The sequence below is a fragment of the Dermacentor andersoni genome, chromosome 8, assembly GCF_023375885.2.
Source record: "Dermacentor andersoni chromosome 8, qqDerAnde1_hic_scaffold, whole genome shotgun sequence".
NCBI lineage: Eukaryota > Metazoa > Arthropoda > Arachnida > Ixodida > Ixodidae > Dermacentor > Dermacentor andersoni.
The window spans coordinates 81,776,566-81,801,309 of record NC_092821.1 but is presented as its reverse complement, the minus strand read 5'-3'; the positions used below and the strand labels follow the sequence as shown (position 1 = coordinate 81,801,309).

The window sequence follows — 24,744 nt, the reverse complement described above, 5'->3', positions numbered from 1 at the left end:
GAAAATGAGACGACATGAAGTCTTGGACGCGCTGAGCTCTAAGTCCCTGTATCGAGAAACGTATGCTCGTCCTCACCTTCCGTGCGACTCTGTTTTTAGTGAAGCTGTGCAAGCGTGAATGCGATGCATTTAAAGCGCGAATGGCTGCGTCTTCGACTGTAACTATGGCCGGTGTTTGGCAAGAATTTATCGCGCCCAGCTATACACTGTTGTTACCACCGAACGCTCACGAACGTCTGGTTATTTTGATCATGAAGGCGAAGCGCCTGTCGCACCACACACGAAGCGCTAAGCAAAAGCATTTAAACAGAGTATTTGCATTATCTGAGCATAAGAGTATTTCAAGGCTACTCGAACATTTGAATAGAACGTTGGCTCAATTATTCATTGACTATGGTCCAGAACCTCGCGCAATTCGCTCCTATACACGAATATTCCCGATACTCCACGCTCAAAACTACCCCTCCTCCCTCGCCTCCACCAACCCCCACCCCTGCCAAGAAAATTGGAACAAACTCGTAGTGCAAGTTTTATATTCGCTTTATTTATTTTTTATTGTCATCAGTCATGGCACTTTACTGCATCAAGACGGCAAGTTGAGCCAGTTGGTTAGGATTCGTTGTAAAGTTCGTAACGGCGCAACGCAAGACACGGACAAAAACAAGGCAAAAACACACAGCGCTTCAGCGCCATGTTGTCCTTTTCACCTTCTTTTTGTCCGTGTCTTGTGTTGCGCTGTTACGAACCTTACAATGGCGCATTACGCCTCGAAGACAGGTGGTAGCAGAAGTATATAACAAGAACGACCATAGTCGTTGTTCCAGGGCCGTCGTGGAGACTGGCGTGCACCCATCACAGCTTAGCTAACCGTTCAAGGCGAACTACCATGCCCGGGTGAAGTTCGCTTACAGAACGGCAACCTGGAAGCAGAGAGAAGATATTCTGCCTTGAGTATGACGAGTGGCATGAACCAAATGTTCTATCACATGAAGACACCGACTGTTTTGTTATATATTTCTGCAAGGACGCATATAATCGGTGCTCAGTTTGTGAGGTCTCAAACACTCACCAGACAATGAACGAGTGATGATATGAGCGTGGTATTGCTGGTACCACCACACTCGCATGAAGCAATACGTAATATAGAGTGCGGAGAAGACCGGGGCAAGGAAATCGGTCTTTCTGTTATTTCTTTGATAGACGTATTTCATCACATCGCCACCACTGCAGTAAAGCATCCCGGTAGTTGAACTTCTTAGCATGCTCAAAGGTAGATATAGCAAAAGCGCATCGACTTTTAAAGCGAAACTTTCTTTGCCCTTTCTACTCACTTTTTGGGTTCTGGCTGCTGCTTTGCACGACTGGCCGGCAACGGACATGTGGAAAACGAGGCGGCCCGAAACGGCCGCTGACGCAAGTAAGCGCGGATGTGATCTTCGACACAAATATGTCGCTGTCGTCATTCCGCCGTCATTCCCAATTCATCGCCTTCATGTCATTCTGGTCATTCCTTCGTTGCCATGTCATCTTCATTGCTCTGCCGCCTTCGCTCTGTCGCCCGTCATATCGTCAGCATGCTGCTCTCGTCGAAGCGTCGTCACCGTACCGTCGTCATTGTTCAATCGAAGTTATTCGATTGTCATGCCGCCGTCGTCATTGCTTATTCCTAATAGTCACTGTCCCACTGTCGTCGTCCTGCCGTCCTGATCTTTTCATCGCCGTCATTCTGTCGCAGTGATTCTACGGTCGTGATGTCGTCATCTGTCGCTCTGTTAGGATCGGTTTGAGAGAAACTTTCACTGGAGTTTCCGAAGAACGCTGTTTATGTTTAGCGACAATTTTAAGTAGTGAGCACAGGACCAAGTCGAAATCATTTTGATGCGAAGTATCATATGCTCCATTACGCGAAAATCTGTCGTGGTCGGCGGCGTGACCGAATGATGGTACCAAAATGGCTGACGGCACAAAGAAATAAATTGGACTCCAATCCAGGCTCTGAAGGTGGTTGGCCCACGAAGCTGTTGTATCACCTGGTGCACGTTCTACTCCCGTATGCCACGAGAGTGACGTCCTTTCTTTATCAGAGATGTTCTCTAAACTACTTCTGCAAAATAACTTGGCTCGAGACATTGTCGACATTCGATCATTTCAACAGGCAGTCGCGTGTCGTTTGAATGCTTCAGAGTCCTGTCTTGGTGCATTAGAATGCTCACCTAATAACTCTAGTTCAATTTGTCAATAACTTGCAGAAATCAGCTCCTTTTAAAATTACCAAGCTGGTCTTCTGAAAGAGCGCCGCTCGGACAGCGACTGCCTCAAGGGGAGTTCGAAGAAGTAACTGCTGACAAGCAAAGCCTTTGTCCACTATGATTGCGACACCACCCGACGAGGCGAGTGCGTCATCGAGGTCTTTTCGGAAAATGGCGCATTGCCTAAGGAAGTAAGTTTGTGTTGGTTTCAGGTGGTTCTACTGAACACACAGCACCTTTGGATGGTATTTGTGTAGAAGCTCTTGAATGTCATCGAGGTTGTACATAAGACCTCTCACGTTCCAGTGTAATATCTGTGTATCCATATTGTTTGTACTTTTGTCCCATGTGTCAAGAGGATTCAAGTCGGCTTACGGATGAAATCACTTTCAAGTCGGCTCGCAACACAAGTGAAATCGGTCGCTAGGCGAGTTCTCTTACATGTGAAGGTGCAGTGACGTCCCTCCCTGCTTTGTATGCTACAGTTTCCGCTTCGTGGCAACTTCAGCTTATGCAGCCGTAATCTTTAGTGGGAAATGCTTGCGGCGAACGCTGTGCGCGATGGCGAAGCTTCTGGTTCTATTCACACGTAAGCAGTCTTAAGTCTGTATGCCGAATTTTTTTAGTGCGAACCATGTCGCCGAACATCAACTTGTGCCGCTCGATTATGCACATCCCACGCTGAATCACGATGACGATCATACGCATCTCACGAAGGAAGGAGGATGGGACCCAACGATGACGGCGTGATGACGATCTGACAACGCAGTGACGATGGCAGAGGGAAGACGGTCGATTGACGACGATGCATTATAACGAAGGAATGACTGCAATGGCATGAAGGGCATGAAATAGCGACGATGGCATCACCATGGCGGCATGCTGGTGCTGGAGATTACATCCGTGCTTACCGGCGTCACCTGCCGCCCTAGGCTGCCTCGGTTTCACAATTCCTTGTGCCTGTTTGCAATATGACCGTTAACGACGAATCGTGCAAGACAGCAGCCTACAGTCAGAACCGAAATGTTGGAGGGAAAGGCAGAAGAAAAATATTTGCTTTAAAAGACAGTTACACCAGAGCATACACAATGTGAATGGCACAAAGAAAAAGTTCATCGTGGTGTTCACGTCAGGAAGTTGTGCCTGGTAAAAGCAGTACACGCCACGAACAGATAAGGTCACTATGTACCATTGAGCAAGATTTTTCACAACTGTCCTTTGTTTATACGCGCAGGAATGGCACTCTTGAGATTTCCTTATAGGTAATACGCACTTATCAAGGATGTCAAGACAATCACAAATGCTCTACCGATGACCACAAATTGTGTGAGTTCAATGGGTTTGCGCTCTACGGAAGCGCCGGGGCTACCGCAATATACGCAATCTGAAGAGGGCCCTTTACGTATTCGACATAAAACGCGGGCTTTGCGCCAGTTGGAAACGCAGACGATGTAGGAGTTCGCATAGCGCCCGTTCTATATGGCCGTTTAGTCAGAAGCACATTAAATGGTCCATTTTGTGCAAATGAGGCGATTTTGTCGTTTCACCGAAACACATTGCGTGTGATCACTTCCGCACTAGTTCCTGAAGTACTGTTTTGTGTCGGGTGTAGCAAATAGTGTTGGTGTACGTTTATTCAAAGTATCCTTCGCAGCAGTCATTCTGTCAGTATTTCAATACCCGTTATTCCAATATGGCTTCGGATTCACTGCAAACGAATCTTATGATCGGAACAAGAGGCTGGGTGCAATATTTTTTATTAACTTAATTGAAAATCCAAGACTTGTCACCTTGAAAATAGCGTTGCATTACTGCCTTCAACGTTGCTTCGGAGTCAAAGTGGTGCGTTCAATTTTGACTGTGAACGCTTTCGACCACAGTTATCGTTGCTTGTATACTACCAAATAGTTTGGCTGTTGTACATGATGTTTTGTAAAACAGGTGATAACTTTTGTTTGATTGATATGAAAAGATGTAAAATGCAGCCATCGAACTTGCATCTCTCGTTGGTTCACTTACGAAAACGATCCCTTTGTTCTCCTGTATTCGCTTGCAGGAGCGCCAGACATTTTGCTCCAATGGATGACTTGTATACATAATTTCTACACGAAGAGCTTGCAGCGTCGTACCCTCCAAATAGGATGATTCTTGCGCATGTGATTCTGTTGGTGCCCTTACTGTGTCTTGCCTCACTACGCAACCACACACGAAAATCACACTATTTTGTTCTCCTTCAATCATGCGCCAGCGGTACAAGTTCACAAAACTACAGCATTTGCTACGCATTATTTGCTTCTAGCATACCTACGCCTGAATAGCTTCTACTCGCAAGTTTATCCTTCCTTGATATTCATTCTGTTACTGTAATGTAACTGCTTCAGTGTGACACTTGTGCCCAAGTTCACAGTGTACAAAGTAAATCGCTGTCAAGAACGCGAGAATGCCGGCCTGTTTTCTCCTCTAAACTCCCCTGTAGCTTCCATCGCTGCGTCTTCTACATCTTGTAACAAGCACAGTCGTAGTCTATCCTGCGGGTACTTGCTGTTCTTTTTCTTGTGCTGTGTATTCTTAAAGCTGTAAACATATTCACAAACTTCACTGACAAGAAAACACTCCCTTCGCCGTAATACCCGATATGAAATTGATGAGAGCTTTTTAAGGTGTCTAGTCAAAAAAACAACAAATTTTTATGCATCTGGGTTATATACCTACCGCCTAACAGACAAGAGGCAACAAGTTAAACGCACAAGTTTCTTACCCATAAGAGCCATGGCACGGTCCGTCTCTGCCCTTAAAATTTCGAGAACCTTGAAGGCGCCCTGCTCGCCCTGTTGAGGTAATCATAAAAGAGTTGTACGCAGGGTGTAATTCCTGAATTTTTTTTAATAACACTGCAGGCAATATTAGTCTTTGCACATTAGACAATTACTCATAACCAATAGTTTATAAGGAATATCTTATTATCCTTGCTTTTTCCAAACATAGCCACTGTAACCGACTTGTCCTCACTCGCCACCGCCTAAAGTTCCTCGCTATTATAAGCGCCTTGACCTACAATCTCGAACATATCGAATACGTTGACGTATTAACATTTCGGCATCCGTCACAAAACCTAAGGCGGGCGAAATTCAACCGGAACTTCCCACAACTGAACCATCCATTGACAAACCGCGTAATTTCGCTGTTACCCCACAAGCTATATTCTCGCTTCGCTTTTGAACGTTCTCAATCTCCATACTCAGTGGATTTATCAATGATTACGCTGGCTTTTACTGCTTATCATTAGCCTATTTCTGAAGTCTTAGTTGCCCAATAGACAAGAACAAAACCAACGATACTAAGCAATTCGGTACATCTTCGCGAGAGGAGGGCGAGATTAGGCACTCACCCTGTAAGCTAGGCCGTAGAGTACAGGCCTTCCAACGAACACTGCGTGCGCGCCTAAAGCGAGCGCCTTGATCACGTCGGTACCGAGGCGGACGCCTCCGTCAACGTACACCTGGCAGCGGTGGCCCACGGCGCGCACAATATCAGGCAGCACATCAATCTGAAACGCAATGCGTTGTTTTTTTAAAAAGATTTCCATGGTTAGCGAGAGTGTATGCTACACACGGTTGGCTTACAACGATGTTTCGAAATACTGGGTGATTCTTTTTAAGTTTTACGAATTTTACGAATTTTTCGGAAAGCGCTCGCGGTAGATAGCACTATTTTTTGTCGTTGGGCTCGTTTATTCGAAGAGGCGGTCATTACTCGCACGAGAAACTCAAACACATATTCAACTAATTAGTGAAAAATTGACTAATTAGCTTCTTGATCATTTTACGGCAGATATTGCAACTTACGAATTGTAGCCAGGGAATTTGCAAGACGCAACCACTTGAAATTAATTTTCAGGCTGTACCAGTTTCGAGATATTTCCTAAAGTCTGAGACGAAATACATAGGCGATCCAGCTACATTTGTTCTTCAATGCATAAAAGAGCGTTTTGTTAAGAAGTAAGGGAACCAACAGTGCATTCTTACGGCGAGTTTGATGGCGCAAATCTCCAAACTGGTGTCAGTTTGAAAATTCGTTCAAAATAAATTCGCCTAGTAATCTCGCAGGCTATAATTCTTAAATTGCGATATGTGCCGTAAAGTAATTAATAAATTATGAGGAAGATAGGGAATTTCCCATAATTAGTTGAATACGTCTTTCCATTTTTTTCTGTTAAGTAATGTCCGCCTCTATGCACAAACCTGCTCAAGAACTAGAAATATGGTATGTTCAACAGGCGATTCTTAAAAATTCCATAAAACCTCATAATGATGACCCTGTATACGTAATAGAAGCAGCTATTTCTTTTTACGCGCACGGTGTTTTTTTTTTCCTTTCCTATATTCACTACAGGCGTGCTGTCTCAGTGCCCCAAGGAGAGCAGAAGCTCCGGTGGCTGGGGCCCAGTCAACGAGGACATTTTCAAATGTACGAAGCGCTTTCCCTCACGTGTCGGTGATTTCGTTTTCTGAAAGCTTTCAAGCTAATGTTAGCCACAGGCGCGCCGCCGCTGCAGTAGGTCTGAACCTTCGAAAGCCTCGGTACATCTGCCCTCGATCAAGCACGTGCTTTGCTCTCGTATTCACAGGTTTCGCGACTTGAAGTAATATGAATCCTCCTGCATGCAATTCCTCTGGCTGCAAGTTCACTGCAGAGACCGATATGACCAATATGCATTGATGTGCGCCTGTAGGAGCCAATATATCATGTACCATATGGATTCTTATTATTAATTAGTGTTTTATGGCGCAAGGGCTACGACGGCCAAAGAGCGCCAGCAACGATGTTTAGTAGTGCGGTAGAATGTTATAAACATGTCAGTGGGTATAATGGGTCGCAATGCCTGTGACGTACTGCGGTGGCTGTAAAGGCCTAGGAATTAAAAACATAAGGCTTGCATTTCTTGGGAGAATTTAAGATGATTATGTCGGATTTTGGGTAGCGTAGGGAAGATGAGATTAAAAGCGGTAAGATATATTCTTCAAAAAATTCACATCATTAAGATAACTTAACAGCCGGTCGAGGGGGAACATCGGCTCAGCCGATAGGAAAAATGCAGGATGCATAGGTAAATTGGTGCGGTAAAATTCAGGAAAATATTTTTTTTTCGCGTGGCTTCCATGCTAGGGCATTGTATAAGAACATGGATGACTGTGAGTTGATTTCCACATCTAATGCAGACCGGTGGTTCAGTACCGGCTAGCAAGTATGAGTGTGTTGCATGTGTGTGTCCTATCCTCAGTCTCGACATCATCACTTCCTCCTGTCTATGCCGGTGTACAGGTGTTTGGGTAATGTAGGGTTGGATGATGTGAAGTTTGTTATTATTTTCTGTGTCCCAAGCTTCTTGCCATGCGTCACGCAGTATTCCTCGAACGACAGGTTTCATATCTGTACATGGAACATAACTTACATCTATTTGGGGCCTTAGACCTGCTAAGGCCGCATTTGCGTCTGCCGCTTCATTACCAGGTATACTAGTACGGCCAGGTACCCAGCAGATTATAATATGTAGCCCTCTCTTGTAGGCTGAGGTTAAGCTGCTGATGAGAGTGTTTATCACCGGATTCTTTCTTTGTTTCCCAAGGTGTATTGACCGGACCACACTTAAGGCATCTGTATATATTATCGATTGATTGATCTGTTTTGTTGTTATTTCTTTAACTGCGAGGAGTATAGCGTGTGCTTCAGCAATGAAGATACTTGTGTATTTATTTAATCTTAAATGGGCTACAAAATCTGGACCGATTGCAGCACATGTTGTTTCAGCAGTTTTTGAAGCATCAGTGTGAAATTCTGGACACTTGTACTTACTCTGTAGTGATAAGAAGTGTTGTTTTATAGCTTCTTGGGGTGTATGCTTTTTGTTTGTTTCTGCGAACGAGAAGTCACAATGTATGGTGACTGATTCCCATGGTGCTACTAACTCGTTAGTGGTATGTAGGTGAACGTCCGACAGCAATATGTTGTTTTCTTGACATAGCGACAGTGCTTTCAATGGAAATGGCTTTGCTAATGATGGCCGCTTTGCAAAGAGGGTTTGCGTTTCTGTGCTCTTCAACATTTTGTAACACGGGTGTTCTCGGTTGGAACTAATCTTAAGTGCGTACATAAAACTACAATACTTACGTTGTCGGTCTAGGTTCCACTGATTAGCTTCCACGTGCAAACTTGGAACAGGGCTAGTACGGAATGCACCTAGGGCTAGTCGCATGCCAAGGTTATGTACAGGATCCAGGATTTTTAAAACAGAACGTGAAGCTGGTTGGTAAACAATGTTCCCGTAATCGATACGTGTTCTAATCAAACTGTTATACAGCGAGAGCAAGCATTTCTTGTCAGTTCCCCACGACTGGTGTGAAAGAATTTTGAGGATATTCATAGTTTTTAAGCAATTCATTTTTATGTTTCTTATATGTTGCACAAACGAGAGCTTATCATCCAATATAACGCCAAGAAATTTCTGCTCCTTTTTTACACTAAGCACATACCGGTTCATCGTAATATTCGGTTCAGGATGTATGCCTCTTTTCCGAGAAAATAACACGCATGTCGTCTTTTCTTCATTAAAGCGAAAGCCATTCTTGTCAGCCCATTTTGAAAGCCTGTTCACTCCCAGCTGAATCTGCCTCTCGCATATGGACAGATTGCATGATTTAAAGCTTATCTGTATATCATCTACATAGACTGAGTAGGATATAAATGGTGGGAGTGTTTTTTGTAGTGTGTTCATTTTAACTAAGAATAGTGTGCAGCTGAGCACTCCTCCTTGTGGTACACCGTTTTCTTGCACAAAGACTCTCGACACTGCAGTTCCCACCCTTACTCTGTACTTTCGTTCGGACAGATAGCTTTTTAATATGTTAAACATGTTGCCTGACACGCCATACGACGCGAGGTCTTGCAATATGCCATAACTCCAGGTAGTGTCATAAGCTTTTTCGAGATCAAAAAATACTGATAGACAGTATTGCTTATGAACAAATGCGTCTCGTATATAACTGTCAAGTAGAACTAGGCTATCTGTTGTGCACCTTCCTGGTCTAAAACCGGCTTGGTGGGGATCCAGAATTCCATTGTATTCCAAAAAGTACATTAATCGGCGGTTTGTCATATTTTCAAATACTTTACATACACAGCTTAGAGCGATAGGCCTGTAGCTCTGTACACAGGAGGGGTCTTTTCCATGCTTTAATATTGGTACTACTATAGCTTCCTTCCAACAGGACGGCAATCGACCACTGCAGAAAATTTTATTGAACAGGTATAAGAGGCATTCAAGTGTTTCCTCGGGTAGGTGCTTGACCATCTCATAATTGATACTGTCAAATCCTGGCGCAGACTTTTTGCAGTTGCGCAAAGCTATTTTTAATTCTTGCATCGTGAATGGGCAATTGTACCCATCGCTATGGGATTTTCGGAACGAGAAGGGTATTGACTCAGCTAATTTTTTATATGTGAGGAATGCTTTTGTGTAATTCGCGCAACTCGATATGTGCTCAAAGTGTTCTCCCAAGGAATCTGCTTGCCCTTCTAATGTAGTAGCACTGTCATTTACCACGGGCAAGGGTAGTGTGGTATTCCCCTTCAGCCTTCGAACCCTACTGTACACTTTCTGGCTATCTTTGTATGAGTTTACTGAGCCGATATAATTTCTCCAACTAGCTCTCTTGGCTTCCCAACGAATACGTCTTCCATTTGCTTTTGCACGTTTGAAATTTATAAGGTTTTCTTCTGTTGGATATTTGGAAAACGTACGCCATGCTTTGTTTTGTTCCTTTCGTGCTTGCTTGCACTCTTCATTCCACCAGGGCTTAGGGTTCACTATATTACCAGAGGTTCGTGGTATAGTTTGTTTCGCGGCATGAATAATGTGTTCAGTTATATAGGTGGTCATTTCTTCAATGTCAAGCTGCCTTATGGATTCAAGGGATATACATGCGAGTTCTTTGAATTCTGCCCAGTTTGCAGCATTTAGCTTCCATTTTTTTGGATTCACAGGTGGGTCATACGTCTGTATCGCCTCTAAGAGAACTGGAAAATGGTCGCTTCCAAAGGAGTCTGTGAGAGCTCTCCATTCAAACAATGGCAGAAGTGTTGCAGAACCAACCGCCAGATCTATTGAGGAGTAGGTGTTATGTGCAGTGCTATAATAAGTCGGGAACTTTTTGTTAAACAGAGTTGCTGCAGAGCATAGAAGGAATTTTTCAATTACGCGGCCTCTTGCATCACAGCGTGAGTCCCCCCAGAGTCCACTATGAGCATTAAAATCACCAACCACAATATACGGCTCAGGAAGCTGGTCTATTAGTTTTTCAAACTCATTAATGTCGATCCGTTTGTCTGGTGGAATGTACAAAGAGCATACAGTAACAAGCCTATTAAGCAAAATAGCTCGTACGCCTACTGCTTCATAAGGCGTGTTAAGTTGGAGATTTTGGCATGCAACAGTCTTTGATAATATAATTGCCACGCCACCTGATGCAGCATGTCCGTCATCACGGTCTTTACGAAAAATTCCAAATTGAGTTAGAAAGTTCGAGTCACTTGATTTTATGTGTGTCTCCTGAACACAGAACACTCTAGGCTTATACGTAGATAACAATTCTTTGATGTCATCTAGGTTATGCAAAAGCCTTCTGGCATTCCATTGCAATATCTGAATACCCATTATGATAAAGGTGTTTTTGGGAGTGTTCTGTGTAGAGTGATAATATTATTTTGGTTTTGGTGGAATTATTCGAGGGTTTTTTTTTCTTTTTTACGTCCCTCAAGCAAGCTACGTTTGTCTTTTGGTGCCGCTGGCACCGATGTACTTGCGTCAACCTCCATCTCCTTCTCAGAGGCGGTGGAGGCGGGGTCACGAGGCTCTGGGAGACATGTCTCGGGCCTCGGTTTTTGCACAGTAATGCAGCCCTGCGAGAGCAAGGTCTGTGAGTTGTTGGATTTCGCAGCACTGGGTGCTGCCTTTGTGGGGGCAGAAGAAGTCCCCCGTGGTTCACTGCGGGTGACCAGGCCGGGCTCTTTAGGCCGTTGTGAGAGGGCCCCCTGCCTCGTCACTGCGGCAAAACTTTCGTTGCGAGGAAATGTAAGTCGCTTTCGCGCTTCATAGAAGGTAATGTTTTCATTGATCTTAAGTGTAGGGTAGCCAACCGGGCTCAGTCCTGGTTAACCTCCCTACCTTTCATTTATCATTTTCTCTCTCTCTCTCTCTCTCTCTTAAGGGCAATAATTTCTTTCTCTTTTTTTCAGATTGGGCATGACCGTGAGAATGCAGGATGATCCCCTTCACAGTTCGTGCAGTGTGATACAGCATTGCAATTATCAGATGGATGATCGTTAGAACTGCATTTGGCACACGTTAATTTTCCTCGGCATGTCTGAGAGCTGTGCCCGAACCTCTGGCATTTGAAACAACATCTAGGATTGGGGATATAAGGCCTCACACGGATTTTCACATAGCCTGCTTCGACTGAGTCTGGTAATGTGGTGGAGCCAAATATTAGGATTACATGTTTTGTGGGAATTTCGGTGTCATTCCGACGGATCATGATTCTTTGAACTTTGGTCACATTCTGTTCTGCAAAACCTTCAAGCAATTCTTCCTCACTAAAATCAAGCATGTCTTCATCAGAGATTACCCCACGAACACTGTTCATCGAACGGTGCGCCGTGACAGTTACTGCTATGTCACCAATGAATTTGAGGTCTGAAAGCTTTTTAAGTTGTTCTTTGTCTTTGAGTTCCAGAAGGATGTCGCCACTAGCCTTCCTTGTAGCTTTGAAACCTGGGCCTAATGTGTCTCTTAGGCACTTCGAAACTTTGAAAGGAGATAGTTTTCTGGCTGTTATATTGCCGTCACTATGGATCACATGGTACTTTGTAAAGTTGTCATAGTTCTTGAAGAAAAATCGAGTGGTTGCTTCGTTGCGCCCCCTTTTTAGAGGACGATCAGTTTGAGAAATGGAAGGAGTAGCCATAAAAGTATTTGTCTTCGGCAGCAGCGCCAGCCGCCCACCACCGAGCCCAACATGGGGACGCCACAAGGCTTGTATCTCAAGACTTGCGCACGCCAGCTGTACGCCACCACTATAACCGTACATGGTGTAACCAAGGCTGGTTAGCCACACAAGGTTAACCCTCGCCGCCAGGAAATTAGAGTGGAAAAAAAAGATAAGGAAAGGAGTGGAGAGAAGGAAAGGTGCAGAAGAAAGATTATAGATGGAGAGGGGGACAGGAAAAGGCGACCGCCGATTTCCCCCGGGTGGGTCAGTCCGGGGGTGCCGTCTATGCGAAGCAGAGGCCAAAGAGGTGTGTTGCCTCCGCCGGGGGGCCTTAAAGGTCCAAACACCCAGCATCGGCTCAACCTCCAGGATCCCCTTTTCCCCAGACACGGCTAAGCCGCGCACGGCTACACGCGGGAGGGTCCAACTCTCGTGTGCTCGGGTACGTGGTGTCGATATGGATTCTTTTGCGCATCGAATTATTTTAACATCATATACCCATGTTTCTGCTTTTCCATATTACACATCTTTGATTTCTATGCATACACATTGCTTCTGTAAGACGCTTTCATCTACACCTAGAATGTAAATTACATTTACATTTTCCAGCAGATGACGGCTTGGAATTTATAAAATTATTATGTACCATGTGATCTTGATACAATATTATTGCGTTACAAGCTTTGTTCACAAATACTGATCTTCCGTCTGCTGCCTGTTTGGTCAAAAAACGCAAACCGCTTAGAGCAATTAATTGAATGGCGTCTGTAAAAATGATATCTGATTGATTGAAAGGTTCATTCATTGATTCATTGTGAAGACTTCCGCAGTTATGCCTGCCATCGTACCGGCCTCTAGCTACAGCAAAATTCAAATGATGCAGTGAAATGAAAGCGCCCTTTGAATTAAGACAACTTACGGTTGCCGGAACACAGTCAAGTTGACGCCCTCCGTGATTAGACACCATGATCGCCGAGGCACCGTGTTCAATGGCTTCAATGGCCGCTTCGACTGCGCAATGACGTGAAGAATTCACAAGTATCGTTGTACTTACAATCAATACAATTTATGACCAAACTCTAACGAGAGAAGTTCACGAGTAATTATTCTAAGCATTAGTTACTCGAGTAGGTGAGCTAAATTGTGGGTGTTTTGCGATCAAGCAGCGCTAAACACATCACACAGAACAATAAGGCACACGACGCAGCGCTGACAACCAGCTGACAAGCTTATTTCGGGAAGAGTGGGGGATATAAACTTTAGAAGGGGACGAAAGAAAAACGGGGAGACGTAAAAGCCCTTCATTAGAAATTAGAGGCATGACAGCTGCATTAATTTCATAGTAAAGCAAATTCCCTGTCAGGAAAGCAAACATAGGTAACGGTGACACGCGACGACCCGCTGCGATGCATAGCGAACGACGCAAAAAATATCCCGTGGACGTTGCTCGTTAATATAGCCAATTATGGGTGGATTGCGAAACTTTACCACACTACCGCATCTGGAACAGTGGCTAGCCGCACTGCTGCCTGTTTCTGCTTAATCGCATTCGCGCGCTCGCGCTAACCGTCGTTGCCCTGTGTAAGAACGGCCGCGCAAAAGTAGAACTGCGTATACCACACTCGTTTTGAGCGGGCCGAATTCCCGAATGTGGCTCTTTCCCCTGGTTTTACGGGACGAACTGGTGGTATTAACTATTGGGAAGAGTGATCCAAGCTTGTTCTTGACAGCGATAACTATCGTAACACAACTCCACGCTACACTATGACAACGTCATCCTTTAACATGAGAGTTCACGTACTGCGCGTTTTGCACAACTTTAACCACTTTTCCAACCTGATTACCCAGTAAAAAAAAGTGGCCAAACACGCCTCACGATAACTGTCGACGGTAATGTGTTTAGCGTTGAATCAATATAGCGACACAACGTCGTGCCACCGTCGAAACGAGTTATGTACGAGGCGAATACTGCAGCTGCACTCCTCTTTGTCGCTTTGCAAGGAACACTCGGCGCCATCTCGCGCCGCGGCCTGGAAGCCTGCGCGTGGCCTCAGAAATGCGTGGTGCGCCGGTGCCAGCGAACGCTGAGAATTCTTCGCTCGCTTACCGCACACTCAATAGTACGTACTCAATGATCCAAGTTGGCGAGAGACTCACTGAAGAGCGGTACATAACCAGAACATTCATGGTACACCTCGCTGAAGCTTTGGCGTGAAAGGCGTTCATTGCGGCGCATTTTTGCCCAGTGAATTTGTGGCGCGGGTGCCACTGCTTCGGGTTGCTGTGCCTGAAGAACCCGTGTAACGTGGTTTCGATTCAGCTCAGCTCAGCACTTGCAACGACCACAAATGACACCGTGACCAAATTTTAAAAAATAAGGGAAGACGGTTATGGCAAATCTGTATGCGAAGGCAAATGTCTGCGGAATAAATACTGCTTTTGTAAAAAAATTTCTTAAGCAAGGGTTCGTAAGTGTCACGCTAGTTATTATGCTACGCTTCCGGATGTCCTGAGATAACCTCATTATTGTTAGGTGGAAAGAGGGGTCGTGCTGAGTGCAATGTTTGACGAAACCCTAACGTTCCTGGCCTGATTAAAAGCGCTGCAAATAATCACTAAACCCTTATTTTCTCTCTTTTCTTGCATTATACGAGGTTCCTAGTAGAATTCCCCGGTTGCCACAGTGAAAGAAAAAGGGCACCTTGTTTTATTTGTTAGGTACGAGGGGAACGTCATGAATAATATATAGACGAACTTTAATCTGCGTTGACAAATTACGACCTTAGCTTCAAATTACGTATAGAAGCTATCCGAAGCGTACTAAACGTGTTTTACTAACAATGCAAAATTGAACCTGCTGCCCAGAGGGAATAATAATAATAATAAATGCCACCAACACCCCACTAGTAATAGAGAAGAGGGGGGGGGGGGGGGGGGGTTATATCCAACGTTCTCGCAAAGTGACATGTGTGTGGATGAATTACGGCCTCTATAAAAATTTTTAACAAGTGCTGTAAAGCGGTATATGCAGGCAAGTTTTGTAGCGGAGCAGTCATAAAAAGCGTAACGTCATAAATTGTGATTTTATCACAGGCCACACACATCCTTATTGCTACTGCGCGAGAAAACACAAAGCTTCGCTGAAAATTGGATTGTGATTCTGCAATGTCGAACAAGTACGCTGTTTCCTTTTTTTCCCCTCAATAAGGTCATTATTTTGTGTTATACATTAGCATAAATACGCAATTTCATTGTTTACAGTCGTGTTTCTACGTTTTCTTTGTTTACTTCAGCAACAGGTTGCGCTCGCCCGCCGCCCTTCCCATCTAACCGCCTACCAGTAAGGATTCCTTTGACGACCAGGGGCAGCTTAGTGAGGCTCTTGAGCCAGGCGACGTCGGCCCACGTGGTCTCCGGATTCATGACCTCGTGCGACGGAAATCTTCCAGCAGAGTGGGTGACGTCCTCTTCTATAAAGTTGGCGAACCTGTGGCAAATAGCAGAGAGACGAGAAAGCAAAGACGCTGTGTGAGCAAGAAAAATGTTTTGTTTGCGGAAAGAGAAAAAAAAAATGTCGGCCTGGGCGCCACTGGGCTCTAACATGCAAAGATGAAAGTTCGAGGGAGAAACGTCATTGCTTATCAAATCATGCGAGCCTCGGAATGTGTCGCGCACAATGGTGCGTCAAAAGAGAACGCGCGAGTACATCACACAGCGTGATTGCTGAAGCGTAAGACTGCGATTACGACAGGACGCGAAGGAGGCAAGACAACACGTATACCGCTGACAAGGCGGAGCCGTTCTGCAGCAACTGAAAAGCCCCGTACGGGTTTCCTTTGCAGCTTCGCGCTATGATCGGGTGGAAGGCGATTGTTCTTATTTTGTGAACCCTCCTACACACTGCAGCATTTCGTAAAACTGTTTTGCCATATTCGGTGTCCCTGCGCTTGGAGTTGTCCGTTGCTCTATTCTTGTGCTGCGATCTGCTTGCCCCCCTGGCGAGCTCAGGTGGCAGTTTGGCGTTGGCCCCGTGTTGCATGCTTGGACCGGGACGACTTTTTCCTGCAACTACGAAGTTTCCTTTGTGATAAACCCCACATGGGTTAACTTTCTATCACGGTGCTGTACTCTAGTGGACCGCAATTTATTCCATTTCATACGGATGAAAAACAACCAGAACCTTGGCCACGGGTATAACGTATAATAATTCTATTCTAATATTCTTCTTCATGCTTGATTAATTGTCCGAGCGGCTCCCAAGTTGTCACCGAGATCGACTAGTCGGGAAACCTGTATAAGGAAGGAATAGATTCGGGCAAGAGGAATATTTCCGTTCTTATACTGGCCCTTTGTTCGATGAACGGGAAATGTGCGCGGAAAAAAACGCACGTTTACCATAAATTTTCCTTTTGCTTTTTAATGACAACCTCACTGAAGTCCTATGAGCATGCCTGTATGTGATGGTAGGAGGTACGCTATACGGTGATCTTGTGCTAATCAGTTTACACGACCTTGATGACAGACTGGGTTTTATCAGAGCTACGAGTGTGATCCAGAGTGGCCGCGCCTGAGAAACCTAAAATGGTCTTTGTAGCCATTTTGGGGAATTTCATATCGTTCTGCCATTCCTGGCTCGATAAGGAACTGTGTGCGTGTAAGAGATAAGACGAGGGAGGAGGTTACATCGCTATAGTCTTTGTTAATCTAGCTGGAGTGAATCCAGCGATAGCATTTCCACAACTTGCGTTCACCTTAAACGAAGCGCACCGTGCGTGAACTGCGTTCTCTGAATGCACTGCCCGCTCACTTGCAAGGGTGATTTAGAATGACCGTGCACTCGTCAACCCTCCAACTGCCCATCCGCTTATTTGCTTTACCAACTCAATTACCTTGACTGCAGTCGGAGCGAATTAATTCAAGTACTCGGGCCTTCATAATACCATATTCCATGTATAATACCAGTTGGAGATAAGGAACGACACGCGAAACGTGATCAATGGTTGTCATCGTTGGCCGTCGGTCTATGTCAATTTTCCATGCAATAATTCACTCTAGCAGTTCTCGTATATTAGAGCACCTTCGTATAACGCGCCTTGAAGAACGTATCAGGAAATACAAGAAATAATTCGGCAGAATACGTTACTAGATTACCTGAGCTCCTTTGAGTAATCTCTGAGGAAGTTTCCAAACGTCGCGGTGTTTGAGCCACCCACCGGTATGTCTGCCGTGTAGACGATGGCGCTGTAGCCAGCGCGCTCTGCCCGCCTTACCAGTCGCTGCGTTATTGCACGGTCCCGAAGAATGCAGAGCTGCAGAAAATGTCAAGAGGAGTAAAACTGAGCAACACTTTTCTCACAACGGCTTCTACGACTACGTTGAAGTGGCAAGGCTAGCGCGTAAGATGCATTCACATGGTGGCGAAATGTCGATCAACAATATGGCTGAATTGTCTTCCATCACAGTTCTCAAAGGGGAAACCCGTGTTGCCCTGCAGCTCTAAGATGTTCACTAACGTCTTGATACACAAGCGCACTGATATGAACCTCTTTGTAAATTGCTGAATTGATGCTAGGCTTTATTTATTATTTGATGTCCTACAATAATGCAGACAACGGGTCCAAGCAGGAGAGGATTGTACCAAAATATATTCAGTATAAAAAAGCAAGAAATTTTACAATGTTATTTAATGGCGGTGAAGTTCGGTGCACTGAATTCCAGTTTGTGCAGTCAAGGGCCTTTGCAACGAAGTTCTTAGGACCTTCGAAATCATTTGTTATGTAAAGTCGCGCACTGTAACGCTCATTATAAAGCATGATATGCCTGCATTCAACAAAATAAAGCCTTTATGTAGCATTAATTCAAGAAAGTCTTCGTCAAATAAGTTGCTGCGTTCTATACGCACCCTGTGTCGGGCCGAATCTGACACTGCGCAAGGGTCCCCAACATCCTCCGCTGCGAAACACAGGAACTATACGCAAACTAAAGTCGCATATTGTCGAATGTCGCTATCGCCTCTCTTGCCATCAAAATGCTTGATTCTTTTGCACGATATTGATCACTGTTGCCTTCGCTGACATTCACGTCCTTTCGGTCCTATAGATTACATTGAAGGCGCCATCAGCCATGAATCATCAGTTATGATTGCACCATCATGTCGTCATGAACTACGACAGATTAGTCGCCGTCACACCCGCCCATTCGTTACGATATGCAGCATTCGCGATAGCCATTCCTGGAGCTGTGCAGCAGGACCACTTCTGACACCGGCACGACCGTCAAGCGCCCGCTAACGCTAGGAAGCTTTTAAACGCACATGCGCTGAAGCGCTGCTGAGGGCAGCGGCGACACCGCTACGTAGCGCTCATTGTCAAGCAACAAATTAGCTGTCAGGGGCGCCTAAGTTTCCTCGTTGTGTAGGGAAATTCGTTGTTCTGGTCTTTCTTAAAGAGGCATTTACAACACATATGAGAAACAGGAATTCGGCCGAGACATAATCAAACCTTCGTTATACACGTCTTTTCGCTGTAGAGGCGTCCCGCTGTAATTGTTCGCGGGGAGAATGAATATTTGAATGAGCTAGGTATTGCAGGCACAGGTTGCATGCGACGGCTATGTTTATGGCGCGATGCTCAAGCGGTATATTTGACTACGTAATCCCGTGGCTCAATTCCAAGCTTGTCAAAATGCAACGTGGGCAAGAAATTTAGATGAGCAGTTTTCTCTTCTTTCGGCGGGATATTCAAGTTAGTCTGCAGCATAGCCGTCTATGAGTCGTGTCGTTTGAAGTATTTGAAGACATAGCATACTGCTAAATACAGATTTTTTTCGGTATTCGCTAGAGTAAATAGTTCTAAAATAGCACTACCATGCTTAAGAGAAGCTCTGATGATTGTTTCATAAATCGTCAGCCTTATCGAAGTAGAGGTAGCAGCCTAATTTGTGATTCAAATTTAATTTCTTGTGGGCAATAGAACAAATATCGTCGATATGTCTCATCAAGTTTAAGCGACTGTTCAAAGTTTGTTACTTTGCGCCGGTGAAGCTAAATGTAGCGCAATCTCAAAATCAGTTGACATGGCTGGCGTGTAAGCGATAGCGTTGTGAGCACCGAGATCAGTGTGATTTAGGAAGCTAAATCAGACCAATATCGGCGTTTTCGTTTTCTCTTTTTTTATTTTCCTGCATATGTAATCATTTCCTCGCTCTTCTTTTGTCTGCTGTCGTGTCCGTACCGTCGTTTGATAAGGAGAACTAGGAGGCTGGGAAGGCCCGGTGTAAATCAAACGCGCGTTTGGTTTGCAACCTACTCTTCATTTGACCTTCTAGCTCAGCAAAAAACAAAATCATTTACAATCGAGGATGAATTTTTGTTCATGTTTGGTTTTGCAGGCCCACTCCTTCACTGTCAAGTAGACAGGAACCGCTTTCCCTAAGAGATGCCGCATAGCATCCTACGGCAAGTTGTGGAGCCACCTGACCATGGTCGTTAGACTGCGCTGCAGAGCTCAAAGCTGTGGATTCAATCGAGGCCACGGCGGTCCCACTGAGCCAAGTTAGGGTACAGAGTTTGCGCAGCGTGGTGGCAGCTACTACTCAAGTGTGCGCAAAGTCGCCCGCGTTCGCGCTCTCTGAAGCTTTCTGATACGGTTTCTAACCCCTCTGCGATGGCACGCACAGCCAACTTTCTCGCTCACTGCTTGCGCGAGAGAGCAATGAAGCGTTGTTCTCGACAAACCTGAAACCAAAGAATGGCGTTGGGCGCGGCCTCCCTGACGTCCTCCATCGAAGTGGTGCTCGAGATGCTGACGACCATCACCGTCCCCGCCGCATCCGCAGCTGCGAAGGTGCAACGAAACCATTAGAACATCCTGGATGACGCAAACCAGTATCTGCACGGAGGCATTATTGCTCTTCCTCTAGTGGCGAGACACGCCGACATGGACTCAAACGCGTAAATTAACGGAGTGACGTGAACTGAACGGGAGTTGAGCAGCAAATCAAAAATTAAAAATCGAGCCCCTCGATTTTCTTTCTTCTCGTTCATTACATTACGAGGGTCTCGAATCCGGCAACATTGATGCCTTCAGGTAGCATTAGTGGGTTTGTGGACCGTTTGCCTTCACCCAGAAAGATCCCGTACTCGTGCTCAACTCCAGCGAATGCAGCTACGTGGCGTATGAGCCGTGTTTTGAAGTCATAACAGCAGCTGCGCGCATTCGCTGGAGTTGATTAACACCTTGGCCTAACGCGCGAGGACGCGCTGCTTGCTGCCATTTCCCATAATCAAATCTAAGTGACAAAAATGTTCCCGTGACGCCAGAGGCACTGCCCAAAATAGTTAAAGAAAAAAATAAACCGCAAAAGACACTGTTTCGACTGGGAATCAAACCCGGGACCGCAGCGTGGCAAGTAGACATCACTTTACCGACACTGCTGAACATTGCCGATCTGCTATTCTAGTTGTCATATTAAGCTCTGCCTCAAAATATTTAGCGCTCTTCCCGCATTATTAAGGCGAAGCTTTGTCTGCGAACCTTCCCGGACTTTCCTGACCTTGATTGCCACTGTCTACTGGTGCTGCTGGCGCTCGTGCATTATCGTCTAATAACTCACACTCGGATGGATCGATGGATGGATGTTATGAGTGACCCCTTTGGAACGGGGCGATGGCTTGCGCCACCAAGCTCTTGCTATTATACTCCCTAATGTTCTAACTAGGTTAAACACTCGGTTGCAAAGCGGCGGCGCCATCTAGGAGCGCTTGGCCACACTACTTCGCCCGCAGCAGTGGAAAGTAGAGGCAAGCTGTCTTACTGGTGAAGCAGCGCACTGACACGGACACAGTGAGGACACACACGAAAAGACGACACTCGCTGCTGTGTCAGTGCGCTGCTTCACCAGTAAGGTATGATGACTCATCACCAACTAGCCCAACTTTCCACATTACAGAGGCAAGCTGGCCTGCGCAGGCGCATCGTTGGCTGCTGGTGGAGAGGGTGAAGGTGCCGTTATGCAGGGAGACGCGATGAGACGGGAGGGGACAGAGGGAGCCGACCTCACGTTGCGCATGCGTTGCACCACCTGGGAATAGCATGCACGGTCGTCTCTTCGCCTCAACGGGGAGGTCCGGTGCCACAAACAAATGGCGCTTGCTAAAGATGTGTGGAGATGCAACGCACAGATCGGAATATATGTATACGCAAAAGAGAGAGAGAGAGACACTAGAGAGTAAAAAGGCATGATGACGATGTATGGGATCTTAAGGCGCAAGGGTTAAATACGGTCAAAGAGCACCATGCACGTGGTGGTGAGGTTTCGATGAACCATTCATAAAAATGGGGAGGACGCTTAATCTTCACCTTTAAGAGTGGAACGCGATTGCATTCAAAGATCCCTGACTGCTTCGCACGCTTCCCGGCAATTGCAGCTACGTAACCATAATGTTCTGGAGACGCTGATAGCGAACGCTATGCAAGAAGGTGAGCTTTCTGGTTCTTTCTTGTCCCCTCCCCCCTTGTATGGCTCCGCCGCTGCCGGGGATGTGCGGAGGCGAGCGCCATCTGGATGGTGTTGCAAGGAACCGAGCAAGGTGTGCCGCTCAAAGTAAGAGCGATCTCAAACGGCAAGAGGAAAGTGGTCTTTGTTTCAATTTCCGCGTAACAAAATTAGGTTTTCTAATACATTCAAATTACAATCCCACGCTATGATGTTTGGAGCTTATGTGTAAGTCGTACTTTATGAATTTTCTTGCACATTTGACTGAGAAATTATATAGTTCAGTAACGCGTCTGCACCACGCAGAGAGCCTGCGTGAATCGGGATGCGTGTTTCGCGATAATTGTTTTCATGCAGACAACGTCGTCGGCACCGACGCCGACGCTGGATTTTCCGCGACACAGGGCCCTTTACGCTATAGCGTTAATAAAAGTATGAACTGCGAATGGTGCCTGTAGCATGACTGTAAAGAGGCCTAAAAATTCACTCACAGTAACTTGCGTCAAATATATCAGTAATAAAATAATCACAATGACTACGGATGTGTGATATGACTATAAATGTCTGTTGCGAAAGGATGATTTAGTAAAACGAGTTGGTGGCGGTAGCACTCGTGTCTTGAACGCAACGTCTGAGAGATACATACTCTGCAAAAATGCTATCGCAGCATCAGTCTCTGGAGAGAGGATGCTCTACGAATAGGAGGATAATTACCAGTCAACGGGTGAGAGTGTGTGGCATAAATGTGGCCAATTTCGAGACGGCAAAGGATGATCCCAGTTCGTCGTATTTTTGTTATAGGCTGTCGATTTCCTAGGTTGGGCTTAATGACGAAGTTTATTAAGTGTTTCGCTGTCCCACATACTCTCACAATGAGTCCTCGATTTCTTCCGTATAGGTAAGGCTTGAAATTTGTGACGGGTAGCTACGGAAGGGGCGCTATCTCTCGTTGTTGTAGACGTGGCAATACTGTCCGCAGGAACATTACCCTCGAGGCCTCTATGCCCAGGCACCCAGCATGTTGTGACTTGTTTAGATGTGTAAACAAACCATATTGATGAATATTGGTTGGCAATCGCGGGTTTATTATGTTATTGTGGTAATATTACAGATTTAACGATGCTTAAGGAGTCGGTAAATATTACTGCCTGTTGGAGTTTAATTCTGTTGCTGTGTTTTACCACCGATAATACAGCATAAGCTTCTCCTGTAGAGATGCTTGTTTGGGGGTGGAGTAAAATGCACGCTGAGAAGAGTTGACCCACTGCCGCATAGGAGACGCCAGCGTTTGACTTCGATGCGTCCGTGGAAAATTCAGGTCAAGGGCACGTTGATTTCAATTATCACAAGTGCATTTGGATGTGTGCATCTGGTGCGTGTTTTGTGATTTCGATAAACGATGCGTCACATTCTATCAGCTGCCACTGCCACGGCGGTAGCAGCTTGGATGGATTCATGATGTGCTACTGATGTACGGCAGCACGCATTTCTTCACTGAGCTAATAAAAAGAATCCCCTTTTCCCCGGACACTGCTACGCCGACCACGTTTACACGCGGGAGAGCACGACCCCCATGTACTTGGGTCCGTGGTGTCGCAACACACCAGACGTCTGCTGACGCAAACGCTCCTGCGAGGAACATAAAAAAGGCAGAGAAATTAACCATACGCACGTTCGATTGGCTACCCTGAAGAATGGGATACATAGAGACCAAGAGATAAGGAAAGGAAAGAACACAAGGTATAAACTATCACAGAGACCTGCCGATTTTATGTACGCCAGTAACACTCTTCAACGTGAAATATTTAGCGCGTACAATCGACAAGGACACAGTGAAGGGGGACACACGAGCGCTTGCTCACAACTGTTTATTTTCGGAAAGATACAGAACATGAATACCCCAGCTATCAGAACTGAGCATGTGCAACAAGAGTGGTCAGTATGAGCAGAAACAGATTAGAAACAGATTAAAAAGGTTCAACCAGTATTTAAAAAAGCAAATTCATTGTCAGTGATTCCGCGAAATATTTCACTATGAATTCTTACCAACTCGCCCAACTATGAGTTCTGCTGCACTAACACTACTTGCTTTCAGCGCAAGTGATGAGCGGCTACCGTCCAATGATCTTCGCTTACGAAAATGGTGTTGAATCTAGCCGATTCAATGCTATCTGAAAGGAAGCGTTTGTTATGTGCTGTGTAATCAATTGATTGTCGCGTCAATATGATTGTAGTTGCGATTATCGAATCCTGGCCATGGCGGCAACCTTTCGGTGGGGGGCAAGATGCGAAACTTAGATTTAGGTGCACGTTAAAGAACCCCAGGTGGTCAAAAGTATTCCGGAGTCCCCCACAACCGCGTGCCTCATAATCAGATCGTGGTATTGGCGTGTAATACCCATAATTTATGTAGCCGCGATTATATTTTGTAGCGCCTAGTGCTTGCCGTTACGATTGTCTTTTCCTATGACCCGCAGCGGTAGCTTAGCAGCAATGGTGTTGCGCTGCTACTCACGAGGTCGCTGGGTCAAGTTCCGGCCACGGCGGCCGCATTTCGAGGGGGGGTGAAATGCAAAGATGACTATCTCCCGTGCATTGGGGAAAAGGTAAGGATCCCCTGGTGGTGCACTAAAGGATCCGCAGTCCCCCATTACAGCATGCCTCATAATGAAATCGTGGTCTTCGCGCGTAAGACCCTAGAATTCAATTCTTTTCGAGTGTTTCATGGTCTTTCGTCTGTCTTCGTCACTGTGTTGTTTCGTCATCACACAGCCATCGTCACACATTTCGATCGTCTTCACTCGATCGTCATAATGCTATCATCGCCATTTCACCGCCATCATACAGTCGTCAACATGCATTCGTGGTCATAACATCGTCGCGTTGCCACCGTTCCATCGTCGTCATGTGGTCGTCACCATATCAGATTCGTCATCCTATTACCGCCATACTGTCAC

The 24,744-nt window shown here is 45.6% G+C and overlaps 1 protein-coding gene across 3 annotated transcripts in view; it reads right to left on the bottom strand.

The window, feature by feature from the left end:
* Nucleotides 1-522: 522 nt before the first annotated feature.
* LOC126538719 (2-Hydroxyacid oxidase 1-like) overlaps nucleotides 523-24,744 on the bottom strand; it is a 47,780-nt gene continuing 23,558 nt past the window's right edge. For 2 of the 3 annotated variants that reach the window (XM_055074918.2, XM_050185442.3), the window contains exons 4-10: nucleotides 20,028-20,128; nucleotides 17,444-17,601; nucleotides 15,631-15,779; nucleotides 13,212-13,303; nucleotides 5,638-5,796; nucleotides 5,008-5,077; nucleotides 523-920 (exon numbers count right to left, since the gene is read on the bottom strand). In XM_055074918.2, coding sequence (XP_054930893.1) covers nucleotides 853-920; nucleotides 5,008-5,077; nucleotides 5,638-5,796; nucleotides 13,212-13,303; nucleotides 15,631-15,779; nucleotides 17,444-17,601; nucleotides 20,028-20,128 — 797 coding nt within the window. In that variant the 3' untranslated portion in view covers nucleotides 523-852. The remainder of the gene's footprint in view (nucleotides 921-5,007; nucleotides 5,078-5,637; nucleotides 5,797-13,211; nucleotides 13,304-15,630; nucleotides 15,780-17,443; nucleotides 17,602-20,027; nucleotides 20,129-24,744) is intronic. The other variant, XM_055074919.2, reaches the window with a different exon arrangement.